The sequence below is a fragment of the Dendrobates tinctorius genome, unplaced genomic scaffold, assembly GCF_039654945.1.
Source record: "Dendrobates tinctorius isolate UK_male_01 unplaced genomic scaffold, ASM3965494v1 ptg000115l, whole genome shotgun sequence".
In the NCBI taxonomy this organism is placed as follows: domain Eukaryota; kingdom Metazoa; phylum Chordata; class Amphibia; order Anura; family Dendrobatidae; genus Dendrobates; species Dendrobates tinctorius.
This window is the reverse complement of record NW_027361783.1, coordinates 9,331,362-9,356,613: the sequence shown is the minus strand read 5'-3', so window position 1 is coordinate 9,356,613 and position 25,252 is coordinate 9,331,362. Positions and strand designations below refer to the sequence as shown.

The following is a 25,252-nucleotide window of genomic DNA, read 5'->3' as shown; positions in this document are numbered from 1 at the left end:
CACCGATGCCGCCAACTAGAGCCAATCACCTCCACCGATGCCGCCAACTAGAGCCAATCACCTCCACCGATGCCGCCAACTAGAGCCAAACACCTCCACCGATGCCGCCAACTAGAGCCAAACACCTCCACCGATGCCGCCAACTAGAGCCAATCGCCTCCACCGATGCCGCCAACTAGAGCCAATCGCCTCCTCCGATGCTGCCAACTAGAGCCAATCGCCTCCTCCGATGCTGCCAACTAGAGCCAATCGCCTCCTCCGATGCTGCCAACTAGAGCCAATCGCCTCCTCCGATGCTGCCAACTAGAGCCAATCGCCTCCTCCGATGCAGGCCTGGCCATGCATATTAGATATATTATGTAAGAACTGCTCTCTCATCACATATATACAGCCTGCGGCCCTCTTTTTAGACACAAGGCATTTTGGAAATTGCATAATAGATGCTAGTTGAAAAATATAAATTATAGTATTATATACGGTAAGTGTTCTATAGATATCTACACATTTTGTAGGATTTACATTATTTCTTAGTTTTAATTAATGTGAATACTTTTCTGCCCAATGATGACAAAAATATTCTAGGAGTGATACCTTTTATTGGTTAACCAGAAAATAACATAAGTTTGCAAGCTATCCGAGCACAAGGTATCACCCCTTCCCCCTCATGAACAAATGTCCTTCTGTAATATCCCTTAAATGTTGTGCCTTTTTCTTATTAATTTATTTGTAATCCTGCCTGAAGAAGGAGCCATCGTGCTCTGAAAGCTTGCAAACATATTTTCTGGTTAGCCAATAAAAGGTATCACTCCGAGAATACTTTTGTGATCATTGGGCATTCACAACGATTTTTCCGGCTAACACGGTACCACAATATAATTTGTTATTGTACATCATGATAATTAGTTTTAATTATTAACTTTAGACATTTTAAAAGTTAACCTTAATGAGTAAAAAGGTGGTGTTGAGAAAAAAAAAATCAAACAAAAAACTAAACCAACCCTATATTCTTCCTCTGTACTCCGTACTGTGTGCCCATCTGGTTTCCTGGCAACAACATTCAGCAGGGGCATCACATGACAGCTTCTGCCAATCAGCAGCCTTCACTTTCCAAATAGTTTTTCTAGTCCGACAAAATATGAAGGCTGAAAAAAAACCTACAAAAAGTAAAATAAACAAACCCTGCTATAACTAAATAAGTAAATAAACAAAAGTGTGTTTAAATAACACAGGGTTCTTAGTAATATGATTTTTGATCAAAAATAACATAAAAGACATTTCAGCGCGACAAGGTGACCCTGGTCGGGACGGTCCTACACTGTCTAATATTAAAACCTTACCATGTGTCAAAGTTGACCTCTGTGTGTGAATAAGGGCAGACAAAAAGGACCAGGAACGTCAGCACTGACATGACATCCCAAGCTAAATACTGATGCTAACAGTACTGAGTGGAGAGCCATTGGGCCCTCCAACTCCCCCATTTTTCTTAATTTTTACTTTCGTACACTTAATATGCAGGACAAGTTACCATTTTCCGACACCTGTAGCGTCTCCATTTTTCGGGATCTGGGGCTGGGTGAGGGCTTATTTTTTGCATGCCGATCTGTCGTTATTTACGGATACCATTTTGGTGCAGATACGTTCTTTTGATCGCCCGTTATTGCATTTTATTGCAATGTTGCAGCGACAAAAAAAACGTAATTCTGGCATTTCAATTTATTTCTCGCTACGCCGTTTACCAACTGGATTAATTCTTCCTATATATTGATAGATTGGGTGATTCTGAACCTGGCGATACCAAATACGTGTATATTTGCTTTTTTTTTGCTTTATTTTTGAACTTACGGTATATTTTTAAAAAGTTTTATATTTTTTCACTTGCTTCAATAGTCTCCATGGGAGACTTGAAGCTGTCTTATCGCCTCTGCTACATAGAACAGGGATGTAGCCCTGCTCTATGTAGCAGAAATACTCACTTGCTGTGAGTGCCGACCACCAGGTGGCGCTCATAGTGATCCAGCAATGACAACCACAGGGGTCTTCTCCTGACCCTGGGTTGTCATGCCAACCTATCGTGAACCCGCGGTCATGTGACATGGGCGCTGATGGGAGGAGGGAGTGACAGGCTTCATGCGTGTGCATGTTAAATAAAGCCTGGCATTTTTACAGAGATTCTGGATCCATTTCTTTTTTCTAGATGAGATTTATTGCAATCTCAGGCTCAGGTTTTTTTTACTCTGCGTAAACGGACCTGTGGTGCATTTTTCAAATCTACAGCAGGTCAATTTCTCTTTTGGGTACACCGAGTATTCTGTGCGGATTCTGCAACATCACAAACTCCCCAAAAGCTCATGGTGGGAATGTTGCCTAGGGAAAGATACTGGTGGTCACTCAGGTTGCGCCCTCACAATTTGTCATTGTTTCTGCATAAGTGAGCAGCTAACTCAAAGAAGTGGATAAGGGATTTTTTGCAGTGGGTATTTGTAAAACTTTAGGTATGACCAAGCAAACTAAAAAGAATATGGACTAATCGTATCAAAGTTTGTACAAAAAAATAAATAGGAATAATGAATAGGGAACTCAAGAACTTCTGTAAATCCAGATTAACTATATACTGGCATAAAGAGCTGTAGTGATTGCAAAACAATCCAAGAGGTAATCCTGTAATAAAATCTGTGCTGTATGAAGGTTATAACCACAAAGAAGGGTGGAAACTAGCAGCCCAGGATCAGATGTACTCAGGGTGAAAACTTCAATATTGAATATATTCTTATCAATGCACACAAGAGACCATTATCTTCTACGACATTCCCATTTAAAAAAAAAAAAAAAAAAAAATTGCTGAGACCATATCTACCCTGTAGACTGCACTACAGATTCTACGTGCTCCGTGGCCAGGCAACATGACTAAGCAAAAATGTAAGCCAAGAAAGAAAATAAATAACTGAATATACAAGGTGGATTAGGCAAGAGTCACAACCATGTCCAAGTGCTCGGCTTCACCCTTGAACTGCAGAGATAAGTGCGTCACAGAGCAAAGGTTTCGCGAGTACAGAAAAGCCAAGCCTATGCAGAATTTAGAAACTTTAAAACAGTTAAAAGCAATTTGCTTACATTAATCACTTGCATGCCATCAGACTCTGGGTTCTAAAAGAGCCGTATCTATCAGATGTGATCATAGTCTTAAGACACTCTCACACATTATAGCCATCTAAAACGCGCAGGATCCGGCATGAGGAATGACAGCTTTCGTACTGCTGATGCTTTGGCTTTCCTACAGGTCTGGTGGCAGCTGTCAGGGAACACAAAGGCTCAAAGCTGACAGCCGAACTATGGTGATCTACCTAAAATGTATGGTGGGCTTCGGGGGGTGTTCACACTAGTATTTGGTAATTCCATTTGTTTCTTTTGTTTTAGTAAGACAATGTGAAGGCTGCGCATATCAGCGACCGCTTAATGGTTGCTGGCTTCATGTCACAATGCTCATGTTTGATCACCAGTGGGCAAGAAGCAGTGCCACTTTCCGAGAGGCAATTTTTTTTTCTTTTAATTCCTCACTTTGGGTTATGCAAAGTTGTAAAGTACGGGAAAACCCCGAAAAACTAATTTGATGCAATTGATGACAAGTTTTCCAAGTTGCCAGACTCCATTTCCAGGTTGAGAAGACATGTTCAACTTAGAACCCAAAATGTTGATCCAGAGTAAGAAAAAAAAATCCCTCATAAGGCAGTTACCAATTGCCCCATATCAGTGGAAAAATGTATTCATGGCTACAAATATAGCCACCAGCAGATTAGCTCCCAGGATCAACATCCCATCTAAAAATCTAGTACCTTGAACCCCAAAAGATACATGCTTAGAACATACAACACTGCCCTTCACCTCTCCAAACAAATCTATTTCAACACCCTCATAACCTCACTGTCCAATAACCCGAAACGTCTCTTTGACACTTTTCATTCTCTACTCAATCCAAGAGTACAGGCCCCAACCACGGAGCTCCGAGCTGACGATCTAGCTAATTACTTCAAAGAAAAAATTGACCAGATTCGACAGGAAATTATCTCCCAATCACCTCATACCATGCACTGTCCTCCCATCCCCACTGCATCTAGCTCACTCTGATTTTGAACCAGTCACAGAAGAAGAAGTAAGCAGGCTCCTTGCATCTTCTCGCCCAACTACTTGCACCAGTGACCCATTTCCGTCACATCTCCTCCAGTCCCTGTCCCCTGCTGTCACCCCTCACCTAACTAAAATATTTAAACTCTCTCTCTCTTCTGGTATTTTTCCCTCCTCATTTAAGCATGCCATCATACATCCACTACTTAAAAAACCATCCCTCGACCAAAACTGTGCCGCTAACTATAGACCTGTCTCTAATCTTCCCTTCATCTCTAAACTCCTGGAACGTCTGGTCCACTACCGTCTTATCCGCTATCTCTCAGAAAACTGTTCTCGACCCTCTCCAATCCGGTTTCCGCTCTTTACACTCCACTGAAACTGCCCTCACCAAAGTCTCTAATGATCTGCTAACAGCTAAATCAAATGGTTATTACTCCATGCTAATTCTCTTGGATCTCTCTGCAGCATTCGACACTGTGGATCATCAGCTCCTCCTCACTATGCTCCGCTCCATTGGCCTCAAGGACACCGTTCTCTCCTGGTTCTCCTCCTATCTCTCCGACCGCTCCTTTACTGTATCTTTTGCCGGTTCCTCCTCCTCTCACCTTCCCCTTACTATTGGGGATCCCCAGGGATCGGTTCTAGGCCCCCTCCTCTTCTCCTTGTACACTGCCCCTATTGGTCAAACAATCAGTAGATTTGGTTTCCAGTACCATCTCTATGCTGATGACACCCAATTTTACGCTTCTTCTCCTGACATCACGCCAGCCTTTCTAGAAAACACCGGCGATTGTCTAAACGCTGAGTCTAAGATCATGTCCTCACTATATCTGAAACTGAACCTGTCAAAGACTGAACTCCTGGTGTTTCCTCCCTCTACTAATGTACCTATACCCGACATTGCTATTTCTGTGTGTGGTTCCACTATTACTCCCCAGCAACAGGCCCACTGTCTTGGGGTCATACTTGATTCCGAGCTTTCCTTTGCCCCCCACATTCGATCAGTGGCTTGCTCTTGTCATCTGCACCTCAAAAACATTTCTAGAATTCGACCTTTTCTTACTTTTGACTCTGCAAAAACTCTTACTGTTTCTCTTATTCATTCTCGTCTGGACTATTGTAACTCTCTTCTATTCGGTCTCCCTCTTACCAAACTCTCCCCTCTCCAATCTGTCTTGAATGCTGCAGCCAGGATCATATTCCTCACCAATCGTTACACCGATGCCTCTACCTTGTGCCAGTCATTACACTGGCTACCCATCCACTCCAGAATTCAGTATAAACTTATTACCTTCACCCACAAAGTCCTCCATGGCTCAGCACCACCCTACATCTCCTCCCTTGTTTCAGTATACCACCCTACCCGCGCCCTCCGTTCTGCTGATGACCTGAGGTTAGCATCCTCAATAGTCAGAACGTCCCACTCCCGTCTCCAAGACTTTACACGTGCCGCGCCAATTCTTTGGAATGTACTTCCCAGGTCAATACGATTAGTCCCCAATCCCCAAAATTTTATGCGTGCCCTGAAAACGCATTTATTCAGACTGGCCTATCGCCTCAACATATTAACCTAATCTATCCCTGTGTGGCACAGCCAAAAGTTTTACCATAACCAGGTTCCCCGCATCATGTTCCCACATGCTTTATGCATCCATTAGCCCTCTGTGTCCGTACTGTTACACACTTAACATTATGGCTGGTCCATACAATCAGGGCAACTGTTACCACCCACCTTTCGTGTCTACCTCTTTCCTCATAGATTGTAAGCTTGCGAGCAGGGCCCTCTTTCCTCTTGGTATTTGTTATAATCTACTGTTTTTGATTGTTATGCTGTAATGTCTATTGTCCGTACAAATCCCCTCTGAAATGTAAAGTGCTGCGGAATATGTCGGCGCTATAAAAATAAAATTTATTATTATTATTACTGGCATGCCCAGTGGTGTAACGACATACTCCCAGGATGTGACCAAATCTGCCTTGGGATGTAGGGTTGCAGTAACATACTGCTAAAAGAATTTTTTTTGAAGCAGACTGGCAATAACTTGCAAGGAGTGCATGCTCAATTATTAGATAGCTTGGTCACCATTTCTTATCTTTTTTAATCTAATATATAAAGCTCAATGTGGGTGTGTGTGTGTCCGGGATAGGCATCCGCACCGTCGCAGCTACAGCCACAAAATTTGGCAGTCACACGTCTGGACCCAGAGTGTCCTAGGCTATGTTGTGAGGTGAAATTTTAACCCCGCACGTTCCAATTCTCCAAACAATTTTGCCCCTATCTACATAATGGGGAAAAAGTGTGTATCCCGCCCCTCATTATGATGTCATAATGGTTGCCATGGCGACGCTGATGTCATCATAGGTTGCAAGCCCCGCTGCTCATTATGATGTCATAATGGTTGACTATGGGATGGAGGATGTGTGATGGGTATATGGGCACTGGACTATGGGATGGAGGATATGTATGATGGGTATATGGGCACGGGACTGAGATGAAGGATGTGTGATGGGTATATGGGCACTCGACTATGGGATGGCGGATATGTATGATGGGTATGGGACTATGGGATGGCGAATATGTATGATGGGCATGGGACTATGGGATGGAGGATGTGTGATGGGTATATGGGCATGGGACGGAGGATGTGTGATGGGTATATGGGCACTTGACTATGGGATGGAGGATATGTATGATGGGTATATGTGCACAGGCCTATGGGATTGTGGATATGTATGATGGGTATATGGGCACGGGACTATGGGATGGAGGATAATTATAATTTGCTATAACTAACCACAGTTAGTTACTATGCCCGGGCAGCGCCGGGCTCTTCAGCTAGTTACATATATTTAGACATTTTATTAGTGACGATAGTGTTGGTTATAGGCTCTGAGCTAAGAGTAAGAATACCTCAAGGCTGGGTGCCCATGATCCGGATGCATCCAAAATGCTGCCTTCTATTGAATGCAGGTAAATCCGCATGTGTTCACTGAACCATGCAGATTTACTGCATCCAATACATTTCTATGGATGCAATTTCTCTAGCGGAGACAAGAGAAAGGGACATGATGCGGTCTTGATAGACGTGCCTATGTCAGTGTACGCAGGCGATTATGCACGCATAGTGGACATGAGATTTCTAGAAATCCTATCCACTATGCTGTCACAGCTGGTCGCTGCGGATTTAACGCTGCATAAATATGCAGTGTCAAACCTGCAGCAGTTCCTGATTGGTTTTAGGCTTCATGCCCACATTGTCATACACACTTGGGGTATAACTCCTGATGAACCATCCAAATCTATTGAGGGCACAACATTACTGTGACAGTCATTGTACATACCAACAAATAGTAAAGTGTCGGAAAGGAAAAAGTATTATATAAATATCAAATTTTGCTTACAAATATTAAAGACAACATGGTTTCATTTAAAAACAGATACAGTCCTGGCAAAGCGGTGTGTGAAACGCTCATCAGGTTTGGTGGACGAGCCTCCATTTATACACTGCTCATCCTACCACATCGTAGATATTACTGAATGAAATATCGTAGCTGCAAATCTTTATTCATTACATAGTGGCATGCGTTGAGAACAAGAAAACATAAAAATGATCAATGTAAATCAAAATTAATATCACATGGAGGTCTGGATTTGGAAGGATACTCAAAATCAAAGTGGAAAATCAAATTACAGGCTGATCCAACTTCAGTGGAAATGCCTCAAGACTAGGAAATGATGCTCAGTAGTGTGTGTGGCTTCCACGTGCCTGTTTGACCTTCCTACGACACCTGGGCATGCTCCTCATGAGTCGGAGGATGTTGTCATGTGGTCTCACAAGGGGTCTGAGGAGCTCATCTCGGTACCTAATGGCAGTCAGGCTACCTCTGGCGAGCAAGAATTGTGGAAACCACAGTAAAAATTGCGACCATAGATCCATTATAATAAAAAAATTACTTCTCTTTATTGAATTATAAATAGGACAGGACAAAAAATGGGGAACTGTGCAAGGAACAAACAAAAAGTGCAATAGTATAAGTGCTCATACAAGCAGAACCCGCCCCAATCAGCCTGAACCATCATATACCAAGATAGATGCATAAATTTCCTGTGTTAATGTTCCATATGAGGAGCATTATATATCTTGCATAAAGAGGGAAACACTGCCCATCAACTATCACACAGGATAATTCTGTGCACTATCACAAAAAAAGGTAACTAGAGGGGTTAACAAATAAACAATACTACCCTCGGGCCATATAAACCATGTCTTACATCTATGGAAAGACGGAGGATGGTGCAGCAAACATTGCCCGAATTGCACCGGCAGGCAATTACCCGCCCTAAGAAAATAAGGACCCAAACCGTTACCTTAATGAGGCTCAAGGATGACCGGGCGGACCGCTCGTACCCCCAGGGGTACGAGCGGTCCGCCCGGTCATCCTTGAGCCTCATTAAGGTAACGGTTTGGGTCCTTATTTTCTTAGGGCGGGTAATTGCCTGCCGGTGCAATTCGGGCAATGTTTGCTGCACCATCCTCCGTCTTTCCATAGATGTAAGACATGGTTTATATGGCCCGAGGGTAGTATTGTTTATTTGTTAACCCCTCTAGTTACCTTTTTTTGTGATAGTGCACAGAATTATCCTGTGTGATAGTTGATGGGCAGTGTTTCCCTCTTTATGCAAGATATATAATGCTCCTCATATGGAACATTAACACAGGAAATTTATGCATCTATCTTGGTATATGATGGTTCAGGCTGATTGGGGCGGGTTCTGCTTGTATGAGCACTTATACTATTGCACTTTTTGTTTGTTCCTTGCACAGTTCCCCATTTTTTGTCCTGTCCTATTTATAATTCAATAAAGAGAAGTAATTTTTTTATTATAATGGATCTATGGTCGCAATTTTTACTGTGGTTTCCACAATTCTTGGTGTATACATCAGCGATTGATTCTATTTTTTCCAAACAGAGTGACACCTATGAGTAATGATATATAATATATTTAGGATGCGGCTCTGTACCGTTGCTAATATAAATTACCTCTGGCGAGCACACGGAGGGCTGTGTGGCCCTCTAAAGAAATGCAACACCACACCATTACTGACCTACTGCCAAATCGGTCATGCTGAAGGATGTTGCAGGCAGCAGATCGCTCTCCATGGCGTCTCCAGACTGTCACATGTGCTCAGTGTGAACCTGCTTTCATCTGTGAAGAGCACAGGTCGCCAGTGGCGAATTTGCCAATCCTGGTGTTCTGTGTTAAATGCCAAGCGTCCTGCATGGTGTTCGGCTGTGAGCACAAACCCATCTGTGGACGTCATGCACTCAGACCATCCTCATGGAGTTGGTCTGTTTGTGCAGACACATGAAAATTTGTGGCCTGCTGGAGGTCATTTTTAAGGGCTCTGGCAGTGCTCGTCCTGTTCCTCCTTGCACAAAGGCTGATGTAGCGGTCCTGCTGCTGGGTTGTTGCCCTCCTACGACCCCCTCCAAGTCTCCTGGTGTACTGGCCTGTCTCCTGGTAGCGCCTCCAGCCTCTGGACACTATGCTGACAGACACAGCAAACCTTCTTGCCACAACTCGCATTGATGTGCCATCCTGGATGAGCTGCACTACCTGAGCCACTTGTGTGGGTTGTAGAGTCCGTTTCACACTTGTGCTTTCACGAGTGTGAAAGCACAACTGTCACGTGGACCCGTCCTGTGTGAACGCGACCATCAGGCCGGTAACTAAAACAGGACGCGGCACGTGATACTGTCCTGTGTGACACGGCTCGCAGGCCGGTAACCAAAACGACAAGACAAGGGGTAGGGAAACAGTTACAATGGTGGGCCCTGCGATAGGGAAAGGGGACGTGGAGACCTCCTGCACTCCCCTGAGTCAGTGTCCCTAACGCTCCTAACACTCCCCATGCCGGTTCCGCACTGGGCGCCGATCAGGAACCTGTCGCCCTAGCACACCCTACACCTATCCTTTGCTAGGGAGCTGGGTGGCGCCGGCACTGGCCCCACCGCTGTACACAAACAGAGAAACACCACTTAGCTTTACTCTGTTGCACTTGCTCCTGGCAACAGAGTCCACCACCAACATGCAGCTCTTCTCCTGAATCACTGCCACCAAGCTCTGTCAGAGCTACAAGGAAATCCCCTATGACCTTTCACACCAGGGCTAAGACAGTGCTGCAAGGAACGCTCTCCAGCTCCTTCCTCCACCAAGGAAGGTTGAAATGAACACTATCACCAACACTGATTGCAACACCTGTGACTCTTTTATAGCAGAGCCAGCAATCACACCTGTATTATAATCATGTGCACTTAACTAAAGAAACTAGAGTGCAATGTCGCTCACCACCACCGGGGGCAAACTTAGAACAAACGACACCACAGTGCAATAATCCTAATGGCCACCGGGGGGCAAAAACCAAACTTAAGCACAGCTTAAGAAAAAAAAAAGGGTTACCTGTGCTTTTTATCAGTCCTGATCCAGCATGGACTATGACACCAACATTCAAATTGACCAAAAGATCAGCCAGAAAGCATTGGTACCGAGATGTGGTCTGTGGTCCCCACCTGCAGAACCACTCCTTTATTGAGTGTGTCTTGATAATTGCCAATCATTTCCATCTGTTGTCTATTCCATTTGCACAACAGTATGTGAAATTGATTGTCAAGCAGTGTTGCTTCCTAAGTGGACAGTTTGATTTCAAAGAAGCTTGATTTACTTGGAGTTATATTCTGTTGTTTAAGTGTTCCCTTTATTTTTGAGCAGAGTACTTAGACATTAGTATCTTGATTTTTATGCAATTTGTCGATTTCCTTGTGCTCTTTTTTTTTTTTTTTTACTCACTACATGGAATTATTTTTCTTTTAGTATTTTTTGGTCTTCTCTCTATTCATGGTGCTTCAATGTTGACCAACATATGCTGAATTACCGTAGTTGATTTCATCTTTGAATGCAGCATGGTTTATACACATAGTAGTACTATTTGCCTTGCTTGATTTGTTTTTGTCCTTGGCTCACAAAAGGTATTTTTGTATATCTTAATAGTTGTGAATAAAATGTGTAATTTTTAAGTTACTCTTCAGTTCCTGCACTTGTTAGTTGTGTTAATAGTTGGTGCCTTTGTTGGTGCCAGTTATTGAACTAAACGATTCAAATCTTTTAAGCATGAGGCGAGAATAACAGCTGTGTACAGTATATTATAGCCTATATGGTTTTACCCTTGAAGCTAAAATGCAAAGACTGGCCTTGAGTATGACAGTGACATGAGACCACTCTTCAGCAGTCAGGCAGAGGTTGTGTTCTCCTTTAGCCGCAGTAGACATTGAACGTTGTACTGAAGTACAATTCAGGACACGACTGACTATTTGTGAAAGATATAAGAGTATCTGGAATTCAAAACTAACAAGGGGTGAACATTTATATGGGATATAGGTATTGTGTTTGTACATGGTCTGACCACAAACAGACAATCTTATTTATACTATGTGAAAGTAAGTGTGTACCGTAATATGTTTAAATCCTATTGCCCCCTTAGGCCTCTTTCACACTTCCGTTTTTGACCATCAGTCAAAATCCGCCAGGTTTTGAAAAAAACGGATCCGCCATTTTTTTGCGGATCCGTTTTCTTCCCCATTGAGTTGCATTACTGGCGGATCTTGACGGATGGCCATCCGTTGGATCCGTTTTTTTGAGGATCCGCCAAATTTTTTTCGTCCGCCGGCATGCTTGGACAGACCATACAACGTTTTTTGTTGTTGTTGGATCCGCATTTTCAATTGCGCATGCCCGGAGAAAGGAAGTCAGGGAGAAAATTAACCCTGAAATCCTTTCTGGCGGAGGAAAAAAAAAAAATCTCTCTCTCGGCCAGCGGTTCCTTTAAAATTCTTCTTTAAGCAGATCCGTCACTAAACGGATCCTTTTTGGCGGATTTTAACCGACACAAAAAAATGAAGTGTGAAAGAGGCCTTAGAGGAAGCTAAAAGACCAAACTTTCTCTTTTACTTTGATGGCTATCAATAATACACAAAAGACTTGGAGCCTTGTATCAGAAAAAATTAAACTCTTCTCCATATAAATATTATGATATTGAACAACACAATTTGGAACCTATAAAACAAAAATACACTTTAAAATCTGTAAATACCATTACAGATGTTCCTTGGAGCAGCAACCATCATTTACACCAAAACAATATGGGACTAGATATCACATCACAAATGGGAAAAAAACTACTCCATATTTGACACGTTTTACTTCCTTCCCTGTTTAAAGTTTATAAAAGCTTGTCTATTGCTTCCATGTGGTCCCCTTGGTGGTACTGTGATAGGTTACTTGACAGAACCAGTGTCCTTCTCCTGGCAGCTGACAATACTAACTTCTTCCAGTCGCGCAGAAGTCTTGTCAGACCGACTCTCCACAACACTTTAAATTAGGATAAAAATACTTCTTTTAGGATTTCTTGAGGAGTAGTACGTAGTTGTAATACTCAAATTATAACACCAAGGTATACATCATATTAAGGAGTTTGATCTTATAATAATGCTTCCATAAATAGAAAATTGAGGTCATTGTAAACCTGCGCAGGCGTACTGATCTGTCCTGTTTAGGGCAGAGCAAAGTACTGCAGTGCACAGGCGCTTGGTCTCTGACCTTTTCCGGCACCTGCGCACTGCAGTGCTTTGCTCTGTCCTCAACAGGGCATTATAGGATGCTGTAGATAAGCCCTGAAAGGCAGTAGAGACATCTTATATTGGCCAAACCTGGTGACAGGTTCCTTTTAATAAGTAGGCCACATATAGACAGGCCAACCATGGCGGTTAAAGGATCACCATTAAGTTACATGCAATCTGGCCTCTTTAGACAGGCTGACTGTACTACATGTGCACAGAGCAATTGTTAAAGCAATTGTAAGTACACAGTGCTATATAATATGACGACTGCAATAGAGGATAAAAAAATTTGGTGGAAGGGCTTCTTTAATATGATCATTCTGTTGATAGAACATCAAGCTTTCAACAGCATATCACCTGATTACTTGAGAGGAAAAAGGATGATGTACTATGCCATCAAAGGCATTTAACATTTTCCCACAGGATAGCAGGGGTTTGTCCAGATCTTAGAATCTCCTTTTGGTGTCCATCCTTTTGATGAGAATAGCCATGCAAACTGCACTCCTCTACCACCAATGTCACAAATCCGATGGAGCCCCCAATAAAAACAATGCCTCACATATCATCAATTTTCAGTTTGACATAGAGGTTTCACTTCTGTCGCCAATAGATTTGGTTTTTCTCTTCATGTTTCTGATATTCAAAAACTCTAAATGTATACATGGCAACTTTTTCCAAGGGACAGAACGCATGGACGTTATGTGGCACGAGCACAGTTGTATATGAAGAATATTCCTCATCACAAGTCTATCTGAAACAAATGTATGGACAAACCCTGGGCAAGAACAAAAAAAGTGTCAAGATTATGGTTTGCTCGTAAAGTATTGCAGTCACAGCAGCTTGCACCTGTTGCTGTTGGGCAGTTTTGCAGGGGTATTTTTTGTAAAATTATCGTATACTGATCATATTCAGAATTCTGAGACGTCCCAGGACTCCTTTGTCCAAACAAAGAATAAATGGACAAAAGCTGTGGAACATAATATAGAGCCTCATATATACTATATAGGCCTGGGACCAGTACCACTTCTAAGCACCAGGAACACCGGCGCTGCAAACAGCATGGAGACCGCGAGAATCGCCATGTAAGGAGGGCTACACTGCTGGACTTGTCCACTCTTCCACCACATGGGAACTTCAGTGTCGCGCAGGAAAAGTTCAGTATGTAAAATTATGCAGATTTTGTTTGTAAAAATATCCTAGACAGGCATTATTGCAATGCCGTTACAGTTGCTTTAAAAGGAGAAGGCTACTATTATCAAATGCTCAGCAGTGAGCAGAGGATCACTACATATTTACCTGACTAAGGAAGCACAGAGTCTATTCTACAACACAAATGTCAGTAGAGACCTACAGTAGCTTGCAAAAGCATTCACCCCTCTTGGCTTTTTACCCATTTTGTTACATTACAACCGGTGTGGAAATATTTTTTCTAATCCGATTTGTGTGTGATGCATCAGCACTAAAATAGTATAAGTTGGTGAAGTGCAAAAATTGTAGGCGAAAATTAAATTTATGGGATCAAAGAACTAATGGCAGGTGCATATGAATTCACCCATTTTGCTATGAATCTCCTAAAAATTTCTGGTGCAAGCAATTACCTCCATAAGTCACATGCTTAGTGAAAGGAAGTCCATCTGTGTGGAATCTGTCACATGGTCTGTCAGTATATACACACCTTTTCTCAAAGGCTACCGAGGCTTCAACACCATTAATTAAGCAAGAGGCACCACTAACCAAACAACACCAAAACAAAAAAACAAGGAGATCTAAAAACAAGTCAGGGAGAAAGTTGTTGAGAAGTACAAGTCAGGGTTCGGTTATAAAAAAAAATATCCCAATCTCTGATATCCCCGAAGCACCATCAAATGGAAAAATATGGTACCACGTTAAATCAATCAAGAAAGAGGGCCACCCACAAAAATGCTCAGCCCAGGCAAGAAAAGCAATAATCAGAGAGGCAGCACAGAGACCAAAAGGTAACCCTGAAGGAGCTGCAGGGCTCACAAGCAGAGACTAAAGTATGTGTCCATACGACCACAGTAAGTCAGTAAGTTATACACTCCATAGAGGTTGCCTTTATGAAAGCGTTGCCAGAATAAAGCCTTTACTTACACACAAAAATTGTAAGACTCGTTTTGAGTTTCACAAAATACATGTGGGAAACTCCCCAAATGTATGGAGGAAGGTGCTGTGGTCAGGAAACCAAAATTGAACTTTTTGGCCACCGAGGTAAAAGACATCTCTGATGCCAAACCAACATAATTCATTACCCCAAGAACACCATCCCCACAGTGAACCATAGTGGTGGCAGAATCAAGCTCTGGAGATTTTTTTCAGCAGCAGGGACAAGAAAAATGGTCTGAGCTGAAGGGAAGATGGATGGCGCAAAATATTGGGATAACCTTGAGCAAAACCTGTTTCAGTTGTTCAGTGATTTGAGACTGGGATGGAGGTTCACCTTCCAACAAGACAATGACCCAAAGCATACTGTTAAAGCAATACTCAAGTGGTTTAATGAGAAATGTGTAAATGTTTTGGAGTGGCCTAGTCAAAGTCCAGACCTTAATCCAATTGAGAATATGGAGCCAGACTTGAAGATTGCTGTTCACCAGAGGAAACCATCTAACTTGAAGGCACTTGAGCAGTTTTGCCTTGAGAAATGGACACTGGGATTTTTGCAAAGATGTGGAAAGCTCAAAGACTTATCCAAAGCAACTTGCAGTTGTAGTTGACGCAAAACGAGGATCTACAAAAGTACTGAATATTATTCATTTTGCCCCATTTGTTGTTTGCTTCACAATAAAATGAAACCAAATGTTCACAGTTGTAGAGTTGTTGGCATGTTCTTTACATGGACTAATGCAAACCATAAAAAAAAAAAAAAAAAAAAAAAAAATTAAATTCCAGAAGAGAACTTTCGCAAGCAACCAAGTCGGAGTGGGAATTTGGGACTTTAGCTTCACCAGCACTATAAGCAAATGAGTAAGCACTTGTCTTTAGGCCGCTATTTTTATTGATGTTTAGTGGATTTTCATAACTTTTTTTTGGTTAGTGTGCCTGTTTTTCTCAGGGAGGGGGACATTAAACAAAGAGCTCGCAGGCTTTTCCTATTCATTAGGCAGTAACAAAAAAAAGACAAAAACAGGCATCACTAGGGAGTAATGCTACAGGTCGTGCCGTCCCATTTATTTCCATGGAATTTAATTGAATGAACTATTTTGATTAACAAATTGGATGAAAATTGGACAACAGGTATTAAGAAAATGTTCAGACAATTAGGGGTATGTACCCTAACCATCAGTGAAGAATGGGTAGAACACTTACATAAAACACAGATAGGTGAATAAGGCTATAACTCAGGCACTGAGTGGAATAAGATTACAAGATCGTTTTCGCTATGAGACCCCAACATTTTCATTTCATAGTTTCACCATAAAAACCTTGTCACACAGCAAGTTTCTGTCTTTATAAAACAGGAGCAAGTAACCTGAGGAATCTAGCCATAATCCAGCAGAGAGAACCTAGCCTCGCCTATGACTAACCACGATGAGCAAGCCAAGATCACCTTTGTACAGAATGCAATGTTTACTCCCCGTAAACTGATTCAAGTCATGGTCAAATCAGATTAAACTTTGAAATTATACTCTGATGAACTCAGGTGAACATTGAACCCCGATCAAAATCACAACAGAAAAGCATTTTTTTGCCAGAACTTATATGCCCTTTCAGGAGGTGGGGAGAGAAATGACCAGAAACTGCTTTATGTTTCACCATAAAAGCTTTGGTGCACAAAGTACAAGTAGCTTTATTATCTAATCAGCAGATATACAGCCATGTACTGAAGGAATAACGATGAAAGTCAGATTATGGTGGATGGTATCAAATACATACTGTACATACAGTATATAACATTATAAAATACACACACATACACGAGGTGTAAAAAAAATAAAAAAGGTGAAAACTTTAAGGCTATGTGCACACGTTGCGGAATTCCCGTGGAAATTCCGTAATTCCATTCCGCGTGAGATATGCGAGATAACCGCATTTTAATTCCCGCGGAAAAACTAGCGATTTGAAAGCGTAATTAGCTTGCAGAATGCTAGCGTGTTCCCAAGCGATCTGTAGCATCACTTGGAAAACTGATTGACAGGTTGGTCACACTCGTCAAACATAGTGTGACCAACTTTTTACTATTGAGGCTGCCTATGCAGCATCAGTAGTAAAAAGATCTAATGTTAAAAATAAAAAAAAAAGTGTTTTTCTCACCTTCCGACGTCCTGCTCAGCGTTCCCGATCATCGCGATGCTCCCGGCAGATTCCGTTCCCAGTGATGCATTGCAACAATGACCTTTGATGACTTCGCCGTCTCGCCAGACCGCAACGGTGTCGCGAGACCGCGCCGTCAAAGGTCATTGTCGCAATGCATCACTGGGAATGGGACCTGCCGGGAGCATCGCTGAGGCCTGCTGAACGCTACGAGGGACATCGGAAGGTGAGAATATGACGATTTTTTTTATTTTAATGCTATTTTTTTTTACAGGGATATGGTACCCAGAGCCTGGAGGAAAATCTCCTCTCCTCCACACCGTGGGTACCATCCGCAAATGTCCTGCTTACTTTTCGCATGGTGGGCACAGCCACATGCGGAAAGTAAGCAGAACAATGCATTCCTATGGGTGCTGATTTTCCCGCGATTCCGCACAAAGTATGAGCATGCTGCGTAATTTTCCGCGATGCAATACCGCCGCGGAAAAATCCGCAGCATTAGCACAGCATGTGCGGAATCACATAGGAATGCATGGGATGCTTTTTTTGCGTTTTCGCTGCAAAATTGCACGTTTAAAATCATCGAACCACAAAAAAAACGCTACGTGGGAACACAGCCTATGGCTGTGTACCCACATAAGCGGTTTTCATGTTTTTTAAGCGCTTTTACCGGCAAAAACACTTAAAAAGCGCTTACAAGAAGCATCCCATTCATTTGATTGAATTCTGTACTTTTTGTGCACATTGATGCGTTTTATTCCGTGAAAAAAACGCATCGTGGTAAAAAAAACCGCAGCATGCTCATTAATTTCGCGGAAAAATCTGCATTTCTAACTATATTCTATGAGCAGGAGGATGCTCCTGTAAAAAACGCATTAAAAAAAACACGCAAAAAAACGCGAGTTCTTCCTGGGAAGGAGTCCGTTTTTTGTCTGCATATGTGGGTACATAGCCTTAGGCTCTATTCACGTCCTGTTACTTCAGAAACACATGCAGAAGGCTGTCCCAAAGTATCTGGCAAATGTAGGTGTTAACATGAAGTGCACTGCGTTAGAAGCTGGACAAAGATGTAGGCCATACAAGAGAATACGCAAACCTATTAGGCAATTTATTCTGGAGGACTAGTTTGCTCACCTCTAATAAACCTTGGTATGAATGGCCAAAAAAAAAAAAGCTTTTAAGGAACCTGTACAAGACATCTGTAGAATCATGAAATAACAGATTTTTCATTGCCAAGTGAGGCCATCGTCATACTTTTCCCCCCTGTACATCTAAGGTCCGGGTTGTGGTACTGACACCCCAAGAAGACACCTGCTGTCCTTATGGGTTTGCTCACATTTGCAAATAAAAATGGAAAAAATATAAAAAAAAAAAATTTAAAATCAGTTCTATTCTCATCCAGGAGAGTGGGACGATTTTTCTCACTTGTCATCAGTGTGCAGTCAGTATACAATCAGTATTTTTTTTTTTTACCCAGCAGCCATTATTTATAGGACATTTGCAGTTTCCTGTTATACAGAATTGTAATATGTCCATAAAAATTGGATATTGTAATGGTGAGCCGTATGGCATGCGACTTTTTTTTTCCTCGCACCCATCAGATTTCGGAGTGAAACAGCAGCATGCTGCAATTATCTTCTCAAGCAGAATACAGTGGAGAAAAAAAAATACACGCAGATCTCAACAACCTTATTGAATAACATTGGCCCGAGCGCAATCGATATTTTATTGGATTGCACTCGTCCGATTTATATGCAAGTGTAAGTGAGCCTTTACACAATAAGGCCATGTGCACACGGTGCGGATTCTGCTGCGGATCCGCAGCTTTTCAGGCTCTGCAGCAGATTTAGGTGCGTTGTACAGTACCATTGTTTTCAATGGTTAACTGAAAAACACTTTGCACATGCTGCGGATTTTTCCGCGCGGATTTGCTGCGGGATACAATCCGCAGCATGTCAATTCTTTGTGCGGATTCCGCTGCGGTTTCACACCTTATCCATTATGAGGTGTAAAACCGCAGGCTAATCCACAGCCAAAATCCGCACAACCTAAAAACTACGTGTGCACTTACCCTTAGGCCGAGGCTACAGGAAAAGGTGTCACATGACAAAAACATTTGCGCAACTTACCATTTTAGAGCTGCGACTTTGCTGTAAGGCAGCCCAGCTGACATACAAGTCTCATGTGTTATGCAACTTACATAGAAGTCTATGGCAAGGGTGTTGTGTGCGGCCTGCAAACAGCGCCAGAAAATCCAACACATTTGGAAAGATTTGCAACTCTAAGTTTGTCGTAGACCGCAGCACAATAGAAAACCATTACATCCAATGTGTCACTGCAATGTTAGTGTTGTGCAACTCATCACTGTGTAGCCCCTGCCTAAGCGATGTTGAGGAGCCATGGTCTGCTGCCTAGGTCCTCAATGTCTGGGATGTGTCCTGCAAGAAGAAAGGGAAACAGGTTTTGCAATGGTCCTAATGCTAGTTTAGTTTTTGAGTAGATGACTGTTAGAAAGTTGTGGAACACTGGTCACTGAACCCTTTAAAAGGGAGTCAGAAGAAAGGAGACCGAGAGGAGAACACGTGTGGCCGCAAATGCACCGGGGGCATTCAGCCGGTTATCACTCTGGGATGCTAGCACTGTCCATCAGAAGGACAATGAGGGGACATGAGGGTGCACCAATCTCTTGGTTACGTCAAGGGTGCACCAATCCCTCCTCATTTACATATGACGTAAAAGTTATATTCTAAGGCACTGCACTAGTGGAGTTTTTATAGGGTCTACGCCCCATACAACACTGTGTAGCCCATTTAAAATAAATTTTGGGGGAGACAGAAAAGTTTGATTTCTATAAAGATCCGTGTCCTGATGAAAAATAGGTATCACAAGAAAGCACCTCTCCAAATACAGAGTTTGTAAACAATCTTGGGTGTACGTGCACAAGAAAACTATCAGGTGAGTACGGGAGAACTCGCCCGCATAAGGTATAAACACTAAAAAGAATGAACATATGCACAGCAAAGCAAAGATAGCCACCTGAGCATAGGTTCAGTCTTTCGAGCTTTCTTTTAACCGTTTTTTTTTTTTTTTTTATATACACAGCAGTTTAAAGAAATGACTTGACCCTTGTTCAGGCAGCTTCCACTTGGAATCCGCTCACACAATACTATACATACAAGTGTAAAAAAAAAAAAAAAAAAAGTCAGCAACACACCTGCTGCAAAGATTGATCAACTTGTCACCAAAAAAGAAGCTTCAAGACAAACTCCTCGGGTGTCGTGTGCACATAACCCTATGATTACTCATGCATGTGCTAGGGTATTGCTCCAAATATATATGATGAACATATTCATAGACTTCTATGGACACTACATACACTAATGTGCCATCTAATTAGTGATAACTAGTCAATTACTCAATTTTGGGTACATGCAAATAGTGCTGCCATATTGCGTTCCCCCCCCCACGCTATCTGACCTGAAATAATGTACGCTACCTGTACTTTGCTCCAACAACTATACAACAGAAATATTGACGTGTGTGATACTTGCTGGAACAGTTATCAGTAAGATATTTGGCAGGTGTAAGACAATATACAGCACACAAGCCAAATTCTCACACAAAAACGACACACGGTCAATAAAAGTCATGAGGTTCTGTTGCCAAAGGCAACCCTGTAATCTTTGTGGAGTGACAAGAATAATTTATGGCAATCTTATATACAGTTATTATAAAAAGAACCCACACCCCTCCAAGGCGTCAACATTAACACACGGATACATTAAAGCCTTCCGGCTTCTGTAACTTGCTATACCTTTTGCAAAAGGGAGAATAATCATATGTAGATCAGGTGATCACTTGGGGCCCTATAATTTCCCATGCAGTGTAAGCTGGCAGGTGGCCACCAAACCCCTGGGTGGGTGAATTTAAAGCACGTGGCTTGGGTACCTAAGTGGATGATCACCCCAGGCCTCTCAATGTAAATAATGTGGGAAAGCAGAATCAGCTCAGCCTCTGACTGAGACAGGAAGGTTCCTAAAGGCGGCCATAATATTGGCCACAAGTAGCTGCTGCATGAACAACAATTAACTAATAATGACTGGTCAGTGACTGTTTCATCAACGCACAAGTTAGTGCACATTGGCTGAACAGCAACACCGGAAAGGGGTCAGGGAGATTAATCACCAGCAGCGCCCCTTCCGCCATGGGATGGGGGTAGATCAACATCAGCACCCCATAAACCTGTAGCTAGGGGATCACTAGCACCCCCACACCTCACCCCCCTGCAGTGGATCACAAGCACCCATACACCTCACCCTCCAGCAGGCCATCACTAGCACCCCCGCACCTCACCCTCCAGCAGGCCATCACTAGCACCCCCGCACCTCACCCTCCAGCAGGCCATCACTAGCACCCCCGCACCTCACCCTCCAGCAGGCCATCACTAGCACCCCCGCACCTCACCCCCCAGCAGGCCATCACTAGCACCCCCGCACCTCACCCCCCAGCAGACCATCACTAGCACCCCCGCACCTCACCCCCCAGCAGGCCATCACTAGCACCCCCGCACCTCACCCCCCCAGCAGGCCATCACTAGCACCCCCACACCTCACCCCCCCAGCAGGCCATTACTAGCACCCCCACACCTCACCCCCCCAGCAGGCCATCACTAGCACCCCCGCACCTCACCCCCCCAGCAGGCCATCACTAGCACCCCCGCACCTCACCCCCCCAGCAGGCCATCACTAGCACCCCCGCACCTCACCCCCCCAGCAGGCCATCACTAGCACCCCCGCACCTCACCCCCCTAGCAGGCCATCACTAGCACCCCCACACCTCACCCCCCCAGCAGGCCATCACTAGCACCCCCACACCTCACCCCCCCAGCAGGCCATTACTAGCACCCCCACACCTCACCCCCCCAGCAGGCCATCACTACCACCCCCACACCTCACCCCCCCAGCAGGCCATTACTAGCACCCCCACACCTCACCCCCCCAGCAGGCCATTACTAGCACCCCCACACCTCACCCCCCCCGCAGGCCATCACTAACACCCCCACACCTCACCCCCCTAGCAGGCCATCACTAGCACCCCCACACCTCACCCCCCCAGGAGGCCATCACTAGCACCCCCACACCTCACCCCCCCAGCAGGCCATTACTAGCACCCCCACACCTCACCCCCCCAGCAGGCCATTACTAGCACCCCCACACCTCACCCCCCCAGCAGGCCATTACTAGCACCCCCACACCTCACCCCCCCCGCAGGCCATTACTAACACCCCCACACCTCACCCTCCAGCAGGCCATTACTAACACCCCCACACCTCACCCTCCAGCAGGCCATTACTAACACCCCCACACCTCACCCTCCAGCAGGCCATCACTAGCACCCCACCCTCCAGAAGTGGATCATTAGCACCCCCACACTTCACCCTCCAGCAGGCCATCACTAGCACCCCACCCTCCAGCAGGCCATCACTAGAACTCCCACAACTCACCCCCCAGCAGTGGATCATTAGTACCCCCACACCTCACCCCCCTGCAGTGGATCACAAGCACCCCCACACCTCACCCTCCAGCAGGCCATCACTAGCACCCCCACACCTCACCCTCCAGCAGGCCATTACCCCCCCAGCAGGCCATCACTAGCACCCCCACACCTCACCCCCCCAGCAGGCCATCACTAGCACCCCCACACCTCACCCCCCAGCAGGCCATCACTAGCACCCCCACACCTCACCCCCCCAGCAGGCCATCACTAGCACCCCCACACCTCACCCCCCCAGCAGGCCATCACTAGCACCCCCACACCTCACCCCCCCCAGCAGGCCATCACTAGCACCCCTCCAGCAGGCCATCACTAGCACCCCCGCACCTCACCCCCCATCAGGCCATCACTAGCACCCCTCCAGCAGGCCATCACTAGCACCCCCGCACCTCACCCCCCCAGCAGGCCATCACTAGCACCCCTCCAGCAGGCCATCACTAGCACCCCCGCACCTCACCCCCCCAGCAGGCCATCACTAGCACCCCCACACCTCACCCCCCAGCAGGCCATTACTAGCACCCCCACACCTCACCCCCCCAGCAGGCCATTACTAGCACCCCCACACCTCACCCCCCCAGCAGGCCATTACTAGCACCCCCACACCTCACCCCCCCAGCAGGCCATTACTAGCACCCCCACACCTCACCCCCCCAGCAGGCCATCACTAGCACCCCCCCAGCAGGCCATCACTAGCACCCCCACACCTCACCCCCCCAGCAGGCCATCACTAGCACCCCCCCAGCAGGCCATCACTAGCACCCCCGCACCTCACCCCCCCCAGGCAAGCCATTACTAGCACCCCCAACCTCACCCTCCAGCACTGCATCACCAGCTCTCCTCTTCTTGGCTCGGATGCCCAGGTTCCTTACTGACAGCTCCCATGTGATCACTCCTACAGCCTATCAGCCACGTCTACGGTCGTGAAATAACAGGAGCCCCGTCTCTGGTGGGGGATACCGCCACAGGAGCCTCCATACCCCGGCTCGTACAGGACGAGCTCCGCAGCCCATCTCCGCCCGTCACAGACAGGCTGCCCGCGGCCCACTCACCTCCTCCAGGAAGCGGGTGACATCGTACACCTTGTGATGGAGGATGATCCAGGTGCTCTTGCTGTGATTGTGTTTCTGGATCTCGTCTAGGGTGTAGTACTTCACGTCCTTCTTGTCGGCCATAATGTCAGAGATCTACACGCAGCGACCGCAGCCTCCCTGTCTGTACTGCTCACTGCTCCTTCCTGCATCGAAGACAGCACTTCCCTCCCTTACCCTGAGGCGCCGTCCCATTGGTTCAAAGCAGGTTGCAAAACATCCAATCAGGGCAGGAGGAGGTTCTCGTCTTCTATTGGATATGAAGAATAATTGTGGATTCCTAATTGGTTGCCGTTTAGGCGGGAAAGTTTCAGTGCTGGCGAATCTGGCGAGTGGCGAAGCAGAGCTGTGTGTGCGTGAGGTACTATCGTGATCGTCGTGTTGCGTGACTACTACTAGGCAGCGGTCTCCTGTCAGGGCGGCTCTCCCTCCCGTGTGGGGCATCCGAGTTCAGACTGAAGTTCATTCCTTCTGTACAGAGCCGGTGTAAGGTTCAGTCAAGAGCAAATAGCTGCACGGTATTGTTTTTAAAAAACGAGTAGTGTACGTACACCTGTATGAAGGAAGCAAGTCACGTACATGATGTGGCCGGAGGGTAATCGCAGCAGGTGTTATAGTCTGGGCTCTGACAGGGTTGTTCGAGAGAAAGCTCCTTCAGGGGATGCTGCTTGTTGTTTTTTTTTTTTTTTTAGTTTATTTTACTGCACCAATTTTTAGACAGAAATTTGGCATGGATTCCATCTTAGGCCTCTTTCACACATCAGTTTTTTGCCTTCAGGCGCGATCCGGCTTTTTTTGGAAAAAACGGATCCGGCAAAATGCAATGCCGGATCCGGTTTTTCCCCATTGACTTGCATTAGCGCCGGATCGTGCTGGATGGCATTGCGTTTCATCCGTTTTTTGCCGGATCCGGCAACTTGTCTCATTCCGGCGTCTTGAAAAAACGTCTACTGTAACGTTTTTTGTCTCCGGCGAAAAAGCCGGAAGCGCCGGATCCGGTTTTTTTAAGTCTGCGCATGCTCAGATCCAATTGGCCAGTCTCCAGGAACAGAGACGGATCCAGCAAAAAAACGGATCCGTTTCTACAGTTCTCCAAAATTTATGCCGGATCCGTTTTTTCTAAAAAAAAGCCGGATCATGCCTGACGGCAAAAAACTGATGTGTGAAAGTAGCCTTACAGTAGTGACCCGCACGCTGTTGTTTTCAGCTAGCGCTTTTCAAAACCTGAAAAGAAAAAGCATGATCATGAAACTGAATGTGTTCACATATTTCGAGCGGTTTTTGTAATAGATTTGCTCCACAAAATGCTGTTTTAACATAGCGTCTGCTGAGGGTTGACTCATCTAAATGAAGCTTGAAATTTGCTCAAAAGCTCATACTTATCTGCATGAAAAATGGACTAGTGCTATCTGCTAAAAAATCAAATTGCACTCGGACTACTGTTATTCTACCATTCCTTGGTCATCTGCGTTTTTTCTTTTTTTTTTTTTTCTCGCCTATATCGAACGAAACTCGTCAATGGGTTTAAGAAAAAAAACATCGCC

The 25,252-nt window shown here is 44.8% G+C and overlaps 2 protein-coding genes across 8 annotated transcripts in view; one reads left to right on the top strand and one right to left on the bottom strand.

The window, feature by feature from the left end:
- CYB5A (cytochrome b5 type A) overlaps positions 1 to 23,910 on the bottom strand; it is a 38,636-nt gene extending 14,726 nt beyond the window's left edge. The window contains exon 1 of one of the 2 annotated variants that reach the window (XM_073589995.1): positions 23,670 to 23,910. In XM_073589995.1, the coding sequence (XP_073446096.1) occupies positions 23,670 to 23,792 (123 nt within the window). In that variant the 5' untranslated portion in view covers positions 23,793 to 23,910. Of the gene's footprint in view, positions 1 to 998; positions 1,143 to 23,669 lie in introns of those variants that run through there. The other variant, XM_073589996.1, reaches the window with a different exon arrangement.
- A 103-nt stretch (positions 23,911 to 24,013) lies between these two features.
- The window catches only part of CUNH18orf63 (chromosome unknown C18orf63 homolog), a 321,901-nt gene continuing 320,662 nt past the window's right edge, over positions 24,014 to 25,252 (top strand). For 5 of the 6 annotated variants that reach the window (XM_073589993.1, XM_073589985.1, XM_073589990.1 and 2 more), the window contains exon 1: positions 24,014 to 24,194. The gene's annotated coding sequence lies outside the window, so the exon portion shown is untranslated. The remainder of the gene's footprint in view (positions 24,195 to 25,252) is intronic. The other variant, XM_073589984.1, reaches the window with a different exon arrangement.